Source organism: Mizuhopecten yessoensis, unplaced genomic scaffold (assembly GCF_002113885.1).
Source record: "Mizuhopecten yessoensis strain PY_sf001 unplaced genomic scaffold, ASM211388v2 scaffold3949, whole genome shotgun sequence".
Classification (NCBI taxonomy): Eukaryota; Metazoa; Mollusca; class Bivalvia; order Pectinida; family Pectinidae; genus Mizuhopecten; species Mizuhopecten yessoensis.
The window spans coordinates 148894-161349 of NW_018405300.1; the positions used below are offsets into that span (position 1 = coordinate 148894).

The 12456-nt window shown below is 36.6% G+C and overlaps 1 protein-coding gene across 1 annotated transcript in view; it reads left to right on the forward strand.

Moving 5' to 3' along the window:
- The first annotated feature begins 755 nt into the window (after nt 1–755).
- LOC110448213 (tachykinin-like peptides receptor 99D) overlaps nt 756–12456 on the forward strand; it is a 127666-nt gene continuing 115965 nt past the window's right edge. The window contains exon 1 of the mRNA XM_021494342.1: nt 756–1209. Coding sequence (XP_021350017.1) covers nt 833–1209 — 377 coding nt within the window. The 5' untranslated portion in view covers nt 756–832. The remainder of the gene's footprint in view (nt 1210–12456) is intronic.

A 12456-nucleotide genomic window follows, 5' to 3' on the forward strand; every position in this document is an offset into this window, starting at 1 on the left:
GCGTGAACATACCACTTACATACAAACACCCACTGCCTTGCCTGTCAAACTCAACAGTTTCGAACAGACTAACAGTGGAGAATGATATACCTCCCGAGTAGCAAATTATCATGTATCGTCATACATTGATTTTCAAGGTAATTAAGTAAGGATGGACTGGGAGACAAACTAAAAAGTATTATGACCATGAAGTAGTTATCGTAGATCGAACGAGTACAGCAAGTATGAGAGTGTATACGCCGTCTACTGTTAATGCCTCGATAGCGTCCATAGTGACAGGTATCGCTGCTCTGCAATTGGTAAAGTATCTTATTAACGAACAGCATAGCCTTAGTCGGAGAGCCAACCACCGAGTGGTATTGGCCAACAGCGGCAATAGGTATGTGTTCATTCATGTATTCTCTTATAGACTGTAATGTATTAGAAGGGACAACATATACTGAGTGTACACTGGGTTCGCCCAGCCTCAGCAGCCCAAGGAATACTACTCTGCATTGTCAGCGTTTATGTCGATAACCTCTTCATATTTTGCGGTTCTAATGTAAATTGAAAATCGACAGTCTATAGATCACAAAAGGCCATCGATAGTCTGAAGTCATATCATTATCAACTTTATGTAAGAAAGAAGTATTTCATGTTTTTGATATATTTTGCTAAGAACGAACAACATTGGAAATTATCTTCATTTCTAAGTTGCTTATAGTGCGAGACGTTTCAAATGAATATTATTTGTGAAACATTTCATCGTTTATTAAATTTTACAAAATAAGGAGAAATACGTGCCGAAAAAAAAAGGACCAAATAAATAATTTCTGTGAAATTGAAATTCACCATGGGTGTTATAGGAAATAACAGCACAAATTCTAACACCACAGTTTTTATGGACTTTGGATTCAATTTACCATGGTGGCAACAATTTCTATTCATCACTGCGTTTTCGTTCCTTTTCATCGTCGCCGCGGCGGGAAATATCATCGTCATTTGGATTGTAATGGCACACAAGAGAATGCGGACAGTGACAAATTACTTCCTTGTGAACTTGGCTATTGCGGACACTTTGATTTCCGTACTGAACACTTTGTTCACGTTCACGTTCTGTCTGTACCAGGACTGGTGGTACGGGGACGCGTATTGTCGCTTTACACAGTTTATTAGTTTGTGTACAGTTACGGCCAGTGTTCTCACCTTCATGGCCATCGCAATCGACAGGTAAGTCATTTTATATAAAAAAATATACAATCCATCTTCAATTCCCTTTAAATCAATGAAACTCATCTTTCCATTCAACAGGTAAGTTATATCATTGAAAATCATCTTCAAAATCAACAGGTTATTCAGTCTATAGCAACGGAATAAACATCCTTGACCACTGAAATAGACAGGTCAGTTAACACTAAGAAAATACATTCTAGCCTACCGCAAAGATTGGCCTCTCCGGTGATGAAGGCACTGTATATTTAAGTTTACTCACTTTAAGTTTCATTTGAATTATTTTATAAGTACAATGAAGGCAAAATGAAGCGGTGTGATGATCTATTATTTACCAATTCAAATATAACATTTTATACGTTGTTATTCACAATATATTAATTCCTTTCAAAGAAAGGCAACAAAAGTTCATATACTAATGGAATAAGGTTCGAAACACATCCGACCATGAGGTGACTACATTTTAACGTGTCAGTAGTTAGAAATGGTTTATGTATTTGGCTGTATTTCGTTTGAGATTTAGGGTTATAACACGTGTTGCCACACACCATGTCCTCGAGAAACAATAAAATATATACAGTGGTATTGTATTACCTTAATATCAATTATGTGTAAACAATTATATACTGTATTTTTGTGAATGACATTAAATAACATAATCCGTAAGCTTGTATATAAAACCCATCTCTAAAGGGATACTAGACCTTACAAAAAGTGCCCTCAATGTTTTATTGTTAGGTTTGTCACTGTATATCAGAGATTGACATTTCTATGAACATGATCCGAGGCGTGTGCTATTAAATCAATTATTTTATTAATTTCGACAATTATTTGCATAAATCTATATAACAGGAGTCATGAATATATTTGCAAAGGTTTACAAATATTACTAATATCCCGCAATGTCATCAAACTATCGATATCGATACTCAATACTTACGCCGATAACCAGTCTTGATGTAGCTGAATACAAATGTAAGTAATAAGTGTGTTTGCCGTGTAGTCTACGGTTCAACTACTACCGTTACCATTTAACTAGTGCTATCATTTACCAACTACCTTTATAAACACGTGAAATATTTTTCTGACGCGTTTCATGAAGTGCGGAAATAAATGCAAATTACTGAAAGTGCCTTGATTTCGAGAACTAGCAATTTTAACCAACCAGGCAAGAACATTATCGGATCATCTCGAAAGGCAGGATGGTAAACCGAGGTGTGTTCTGTTTAAAAACAAATACATTTAACAAGTCCTTACCTGCCATTAATTTACCCAGTTCCTTTGTGTTGTGTGTGTCCATAAAGCAATATTCAAGATAGAAAAACAGTGCTTGGTTTTATCTTTTCACATCAACCGTGTAAGTAATCTCACAGAGTTTTAACATTTTCCCTGTACTGTTTTAGATAACTCGGACGATAACACAGGAAATATTTTCGATAGGATTTATCTTGTTGTAATTCAAACGTCTTTTCCTCCAGCCGCGAGGCCATTCAAACGATGATGGGCTCTAGAGAGGCGTGGTTATAATCAGATCATTCCTTTTCATTCCGAAGCTGCTCCCTTTTCTTGTTTTTCTCATTCGCACATTTTTACATTTAAAAAATTTCGGAAGGCGCCTCAATCAATATTAGCGTACGATGTTGAATAAAAATACTGTTGGCGAAATCTACCTTAATTTACATGATAAAATCCTGTCGAGAACTATTTCTAATTAAGTTTAATCAATAAGAGGCATGCATGCTGAGCTTCTCTCTATTTCTATACAGGTGTTCGCTGCACTTTGATTAGTCAGCTTTCCAAACCAGAACGTTATCAAATTATTGCGCTGGAATTAACGGGAAATTCCATTTATTGAATTGCATGTATTTTTTAATCTTTGCCGAGAGAAAATTCAATCTGTGTAGTGTGATTTGTCGGAAGGTAACATAGCCGATTTAATCGACAATTCCTGTCTCGGTCGTTTGGCCAAGTTTGTTAATGTACTCCCGTTGACCCGTTCGGAGTACACTTGTTATTTTCCATGCTGAACCTGACCCCGCACTGTGCGACATGTTAGGGTCGATTGAACACACGATACGCACCGAAAACCGTTCGCCTAAGAAGGTTCGTCTCAAATTCATAAGCTTATTGAAAACAACTGAAATGGTTCCAGTTTTAAGCTGAATAGGTACAAAATAAATGTAGAAATCACTGTTGCATTGAAGGAAAATAAATCTTAAAAGTAAACATGCAACTGATGAAGCAAATAGGATAAAACTTGATGTTGTATTGTACTTGACTCATGAGTACAACAATATATACATAATCTACGTATTAGGATAGTTAGGTTATACAGCAATACAGTTATAATGTAACCTCTCGTCACTGTATCGTGTAAACAAATTACATAACAATACAGTTATAATGTAACCTCTCGTCAATGTATCGTGTAAACAAATTACATAACAATACAATGATACTATCCCTTCTCATCAATGAATTGTGTTACTTAAATTACATTACAATTCATTTCTTATCAATCCTTAATAGACAGATGTCATGTTACCAAGTTTCATTATAATGCTATTAACATTAATGCACCCCACACATCGGTGAGAGAAGGGTAAATGGGTTTTTTGTCGCTAGGTTTCATATCTTTGCCATTAACATATATCCTTCTCTCAGCAATGCGCGTTATCGTTACAATGTAACCCCTTATGGACAATAAATTACAGTATTGAGTACATGTACTTTCATTTTATTTAGCCTGGTTTCAGTGAGATGCATCAATGTACAATGCCACGCTTCCTCATGTGGATATGGTTTCATAATGACGTCATGATGTTGTCACTGTTTGGCATTTCCTTCTTATATTCTATAAAAACCTAATCAGCTTCTCAGTCAGTCCTAAAATTGGTTGTTATCATGTAATATTCCACGAATGCAAAAGTCATCTCACACTTTACAGTGAATGGACAACAGTGAAGTATATCTTGCCCACATATCGTTAAGTAACCTTTATATTCTCCATATGAATAAAAACTAACAATGAATGAAGGATTGAGTTGGATTGTTGGTCTTATTATCAGTATCGCCTCTGTGATGGTGTCAGTGCGTCTGAACACACTTCCCCCCTCGACCTACTACTGATCACCTCCTTTGACGATTTGTCTGTATCTTTGCTCCTACGTTATCAGCACACAATTACATTCAATAGTTGATAGCTCTTGTTTTAACAGAGGGGACAGCTATATGTGAACAGTCTCAGCTGGTGTGTGACGCAAAAGTGATATCATGGAAGTGATTTCCTTATTACGAACAGACGAGACTTCGTTCTAAATGTATTACACCCGACAGCAAAATATGATTCAAATGGCATTGCCTTAGATAAAGATCAACCTAGACGTACGTTTAAAAACTAATTAAGTAGTGTTTTTAAAGTTTCTTCAAATGACGGAAATGTCCCTTTTTTAACATGAGAGTAGATCCACCTCAACGTTACGTCACAGTCAGGGATGTTAGTTACTATATCTGACTCTAATAGAACCGTGCGAAGTCGAGGTTTAGAGCTTGCATAGTTATGGTCTATTATATACATGTATAATGTACAATACTTAGCTTTTTACTTTATTTAGCTTTGTACAACTCATTGGGATTTTTCACTCGGATATCAAAACAAATTGTAATATTTATCCAATACATCTATACTTCTGAAATATTACCCAGATATTAATGGTGCATGTCTTTTGTGGTCTCAACATGCATATAAGATAACTTTGCGATGTAATGATTGAGTCTGACAAACGACAGGTACGTGTGAACAATTTCAATGTGTACGTCACATAAAATCAATTATTTCCTATCCCAACATATTTATATGGCGAATGCTTTGCCTGGCAGAAAACAGATCCTATTCCCTAGGAACTCGGAAACTACATGCTAATATTGGAACAAAGCGACTAGGATTAAATACTGACATAGTAGGAGACAAATCCGATTTGGTCGTACATTTCAAGACACACAGTAACAAGGACCTGGCCGAATAATTTCCACGGTCGATAACCTAACAGAATGCTTTATATCTTGCCCAGTCGTCTGTCCAAATCCTAAACACTAATGTGTTATAGCATGTAGATGTTTCTTTGCTGATAACATATGATGTAATTGTGAGTTTTATTGAAAGAACCCTCCCCTGCTGTGTTTCATGGTTTACTTGATCAGTTGCTTATAAAAACTGAATTGCTACTGTGTTTGTCGATATTTCATGACTTCAGTAGACCCTTGTTCAGGATTCCGCGAAATGAGATTTCACTCTTTGTCTGTAAAAGAAAATGTCTTTTTTATTTCAGTTTTGACCCTCTCAATTTCAAAAAATGTGAGTGAATTTTTAAAATGGATTAATTTCAAATATAAAATAAAAGCCATTCATTTGTCATGCTGATAATATGCATTGAATTGCGCACAGTATCGCTGATTTAATGCTATGAGAAATCTAACATACCTTTTTGAAGTTCAATTGTATTTGTGAAAATATAGTTCTGTATCTTCCGACATCCCTTACATATACAAAATACGATTCATACCAATCCAAGACCAATATATGATATTTAAAACAAAATCAAGAAAGACACCCGTCATAGGAATGAAAACTCACAAACATTGACGTAAATAACTAAACTAATTATAATATTGACAAACTGTAAATTGAACTAATCAAAAATGTGTGCATCTAATATTGCAATGATTTGGAAAGTTATCAAATGCTAAATATTACTTATTATAAATATATACTGTGCAACGAGGCGTTGAGTCTGCCACCCACAATCGACGCTTACTGCCACATGTGCTTCAGTTTTTATGACATTTTAAGTTATTTTGCACCGATGGTGAATATCACCTTACACAAAGCTTCCTCCCTGTATCTGGTATATCAGTACACGCCAGTATGTCGGCATCTTACCCCGTCCTTACCACGCGGTGTTTAATATAGATAACTAATTATTCTTTATAATGTAAACATGGACAGGTATGTGTATGGGCGCGTTCCGGTACCACATGCAGCGCATGTTGCGACAACAGCGGAAACTTAAAATAGCCAAAATTTGTTTGTAGGTGTACTACAACTGCTTAGTGCAGTTTACATTAGGCGTTTGAAATGTAGGGTAAAAATGTACAAAATCACGTGTAGGATTCCTTCCCATCTATAACTATGGTAATTAATTAACATACAATGTACCCATACTACTGATTGCACAATGCGTATAAGGTAATTACTCTTTCTACAGGTTTTATCATCCTTAGAGACATATGTTAAGGAACAACTGAAGTCAATATCAGCGTAGGCGTTTGCTTGAATTTGAAAAAAATATAATTTGTTTTTTAGGAATTGTTTCACCTGCTTCGAGTAGGGTTTCAGTATAAATTTAAGAATGATAAATAAAAAACCTAAGTAGGTGGAACTGCTATCAATGATCTCGTTTTCCCCCTCCGTCTCTGTCGTAATGACAAAGACATAGTACACAAAACGCAATGTAGTATACAGAAGCAGGCGGTTAAACACCGAAACACGACTAAGTACACAAAAGTACAAGCAAGACACAGAAACAGGTGGTTATACACTGAATCACGACGAAGTACACAGAATTACGAAGTACGCGTTGTTCACAGATACGTGATAGCACACATAAATGCAGGGTACACGCATACTGTATTGCACAGAAACAGGGGGTAGTTCACAGAAACATGAGGCTCGACACAGAAACACGAGGTTGTACATAGAAACACATGATAGCACATGGTAGTAAAAGGAACAAAAAAACAAAGGGTAGTTCACTGGTTATACACTGAATCACGACGAAGTACACAGAATTACGAAGTACGCGGTGTTCACAGATACGGGAGAGCACACATAAATGCAGGGTACACGCATACTGTATTGCACAGAAACAGGGGGTAGTCCGCAGAAACATGAGGCTCGACACAGAAACACGAGGTTGTACATAGAAACTCATGATAGCACATGGTAGTTAAAGGAACACAAAAACAGAGAGTATTTCACAGAAACACGAGGTACGACACAGAAACACGAGGTTGTACATAGCACATGGTTGTTAAAGGAACACAAAAACAGAGAGTATTTCACAGAAACACGAGGTACGACACAGAAACACGAGGTTGTACATAGCACATGGTTGTTAAAGGAACACAAAAACAGAGAGTATTTCACAGAAACCCGAGGTACGACACAGAAACACGAGGTTGTACATAGAAACAAATGATAGCACATGTTAGTAAAAGGAACAAAAAAACAAAGGGTAGTTCACAGAAACACGAGGTAGGACACAGAAACACAGAGATGTACATAGCAACACGTGGTAGCACATGGTAGTAATAGGAACCAAAAAACCAACAAAGGGTAGTTCACAGAAACATGAGGTAGGACACAGAAACACAAGGTTGTACATAGCAACACGTGGTAGCACATGGTAGTAAAAGGAACAAAAAAACAAAGGGTAGTTCACTGGTTATACACTGAATCACGACGAAGTACACAGAATTACGAAGTACGCGGTGTTCACAGATACGGGAGAGCACACATAAATGCAGGGTACACGCATACTGTATTGCACAGAAACAGGGGGTAGTTCACAGAAACATGAGGCTCGCCACAGAAACACGAGGTTGTACATAGAAACACATGATAGCACATGGTAGTTAAACGAACACAAAAACAGGGGGTAGTTCACAGAAACACGAGGTACGACACAGAAACAAGAGGTTGGACATAGCACATGGTAGTTAAAGGAACACAAAAACAGGGGGTAGTTCCCAGAAACACGAGGTACGACACAGAAACACGAGGTTGTACATAGAAACAAATGATAGCACATGTTAGTAAAAGGAACAAAAAAACAAAGGGTAGTTCACTGGTTATACACTGAATCACGACGAAGTACACAGAATTACGAAGTACGCGGTGTTCACAGATACGGGAGAGCACACATAAATGCAGGGTACACGCATACTGTATTGCACAGAAACAGGGGGTAGTTCACAGAAACATGAGGCTCGACACAGAAACACGAGGTTGTACATAGAAACAAATGATAGCACATGTTAGTAAAAGGAACAAAAAAACAAAGGGTAGTTCACAGGAACATGAGGTTCGACACAGAAACACGAGGTTGTACATAGAAACTCATGATAGCACATGGTAGTAAAAGGAACACAAAAACAGGGGGTAGTTCACAGAAACACGTGGTACGACACAGAAACACGAGGTTGTACATAGCACATGGTAGTTGAAGGAACACAAAAACAGAGGGTATTTCACAGAAACACAAGGTACGACACAGAAACACGAGGTTGTACATGGAAACAAATGATAGCACATGGTAGTAAAAGGATCACAAAAACAGGGAGTAGTTCACAGAAACATGAGGTTCGACACAGAAACACGAGGTTGTACATAGAAACAAATGATAGCACATGTTAGTAAAAGGAACAAAAAAACAAAGGGTAGTTCACAGAAACACGAGGTAGGACACAGAAACACAGGGATGTACATGTACATAGCAACACGTGGTAGCACATGGTAGTAAAAGGAACAAACAAAAAAGGGTAGTTCACAGAAACATGAGGTTCGACACAGAAGCACGAGGTTGCACATAGAAACACCTGATAGCACATGGTAGTAAAAGGAACACAAACCCAAAGGGTAGTTCGCAGAAACATGAGGTTCGACACAGAAACACGAGGTTGTACATAGAAACACATGATATCACATGGTAGTAAAAGGAACACAAACCCAAAGGGTATTTCGCAGAAACATGAGGTTCGACACAGAAGCACGAGGTTGTACATAGAAACACCTGATAGCACATGGTAGTAAAAGGAACACAAAAACAGGGGGTAGTTCACAAAAAAAATGAGGTACGACACAGAAACACGAGATTGTACATAGCACATGTTAGTAAAAGGAACACAAAAACAGAGGGTAGTTCACAGAAACACGAGGTAGGACACAGAAACACAGGGTTGTACATAGCAACACATGATAGCACATGGTAGTACACAAAATGCAAGGTTCACGTTCACATTGAAACCCAAAGTAGGACATATAAACACAATGTAAAACACCGAACATAACGTAGGACACCGAAACACAATGTAGGACACAGAACACAATGTAGGACACAGAACATAACGTAGGACACCGAAACACAATATTGAACACAGAACACATTGTAGGACATGGAACATAACGTAGGACACCGAACACCATATTGAACACAGAACCCAATGTAGGACATTGAACATAACGTAGGACACCTAACACAATATAGAACACAGAACACAATGTAGGACATCGAACATAACGTAGGACACCGAAACACAATACAGAACACAGAACACAATGTAGCACATGAAACATAAAGTAGGACACCGAAACACAATATAGGACAACGAAACACAATGTAGGACATAGAAACACAAAGTAGGACATAGAAACACAATGTAGGACACGGAACATAACGTAGGACACAGAAACACAATGTAGGACACATAACACAATGTAGGACATAGAAACACAATGTAGGACACGGAACATAACGTAGGACACAAAAACATAACGTAGGACACATAAACATAACGTAGGACAGGGAACAAAATAAAGGCCACCGAAACACAAAGTAGAACACATAACACAATGTAGGACACCAAAACACAATGTAGGACACATAATACAATGTAGGACACAAAACACAATGTAGGACACAGAAACACGGTGTTGTACAGTACATCTTAAAACAATCACTGTACAATTGAGTCAATAGTACAGGTATGTTTTACACGACTAGAATATAATATATACATAAACATTGATAAACCATTTCATTACTTCAATTATTGATATACAATTATCAATAACTATTCAAAATCATCTTTGTTAGGATTTTTTCACGAAGTTGAAAAATACTTAGACTTATTATCGATATACAAAAAGTTAATACCATAACAATGCAGGTCTGGATTACAGTTCACAAATGTCTACGTTGGCAGGTTTGACAGCGGCTGCTCGTTATAAGTAGCTCTGACTAAAATTACTTAATCATCACACGTAATGTTCCCTCGTGATAAAGCATGAACTATAATGAGAACACGTGCATTCTAAGACTGACTTGCGCCCATATACACTGGCTTATATGCTACCAAACACAATTACACAGAAGGGCTCTTATTGTATGTCAATTTATTACCAACTGTCGACTACTGGTGTCAAATTCGAGGTACACGTAGTAATTATAGGTTTTAAATGACGTTAGTAGAGAAATAATTTTTCGCTGCCTGGAACGTTTCGGAACATTTCGTCTTGTTTCAAAAGCATTGAACCTTTCCCGACCTTTATACAATAATAAAAATGCACACATTTAAGAGTAAAACTATTGCTCATGGCCAATTTGTAGACCATCACAGGTTCGGGAATTGGTCAATTAAGGAATAAAACACTCTTACGATTATTCGATCAGCTAAAGTAAGAGTGGTTGTATTTGATTAAGACATGTTTTAACGGCTACTTACGACACAAAGGGATGACGGGATGTACACCTACAGAGAACGGCTGCTTGTCAGGCTTGACTAGAATACTAATGGATAACACTTGTAACACTAATAGTTGCTTGATTTCATCGTGACAGTTGTTTTATCTGGCATTTCCTCTAGAAATAATGATACAGTATACTATCAGCATGCACATCGAACAATATACTTGTACCAGTTTTTCAGCACCGCTAGAGCACTAATGGCAAAGTGTTTGGTTGTGTTCGTCGTAATGTCAGTAAGGGTTCAGTTCATGTGTTTTGACACTTTTCTTATTATATTACTTTTATTCATGTATTAACACAATTATTTTCAAAGGAAAAACTCTTGATATGTTGAACTTATTCGAAATATCCTTAAAACTAACGTAAAAATATTAACATATTCCCTTCGAATAAAAACTGGAAAATATCTGTCTCTCTAATAGATGTCGTTTCAATTAGCACTCCCCTTACATGTATTATTTATGACAAAAAATGTAAAATAGCATACGAAATATTGTGAAGTACTATTCAATAGTTGTAATATTCACTACAAGTCGGGATTTACTTTTATTCTTTAAACACATAAATAATAAGCGAGTGTTTCCTTTTTTTTAAACAAAAAATATCACTTTAAATGCAGCTACCCTGTTTTATGTATCAGGTCAAATATATATTGAAGACGTCCTTACTAGGATACCTCAGACTGAGCTGGTGCAATTTGAAGCTTAAATGTATAGTATTTGATTAAAATTAAACATATGGCACTTGTCTAGCTGAAAAAACGCTATAATTATTGATAAAGACAATCTACTAAAAGATCCAAGGTAAAGAAATAAATAAATAAACCCTGAAAAGTCCTATATCTTTTCCCAACTGACAAAGCATATTTCACTAACATTTTCAAAGTCATTCTTTGTTTATTTAATTAAAAAAAATATTAGTTTGTGGTGCAGTTTGTGTGTTGATCTGTAATACATTAAGATTGAAGGAATATCGGATATGTGATTTACTCCTCAATATTACATTGTGTTAAATTTGTATCCAAGGACGGGTATCTACTTCCAATATCTCAGATACTGTATTGAACCCTGGTGTGAGGCGTTTACACATTATCAACTAACCGTGTCTCTGTTACAGTTAAGTAACGGGGATCATCTATGCATATTGCAATGTGTCCATAGAGAAATGTCCATAGCATAGTTAGCCAAGGGTAAATACACATTTATATACAACATTTATGTTATTATGACGGAGCCATTACGGTCTGGTGGGGGCCACATGGTTTTAAGAAGCGCTGGTATATCAAGCTGTCGCCTTGACATTCGACTTTACGATGATATGAAGATACAATGAACCTTAAAGGTCTTCCCTTATTCAATTTGTCGCTCACTGACATTAGGTCTAGTGGGACCAGTACACTAAGGCTACATGTTCTCACTACTTAGACCTTGTATGTGTACAGTTATAATAGTACATATTGTTTTATTTATACTTTTATGTAACCTGTTATTGCGTATTTGGGAAATATAAAGTTTAGATATACTTCTTCAGTGAAGTCTATTGAGTATAACGCCGGCAATCCTAGGTCGTGTTTTGAAACTCTTTCTCAGACGAAACATTAGTTGTCGTGTGTATCATAAATTAGATTTGACTGTAGATTTATTGTCTTTTCTACTGCATATAT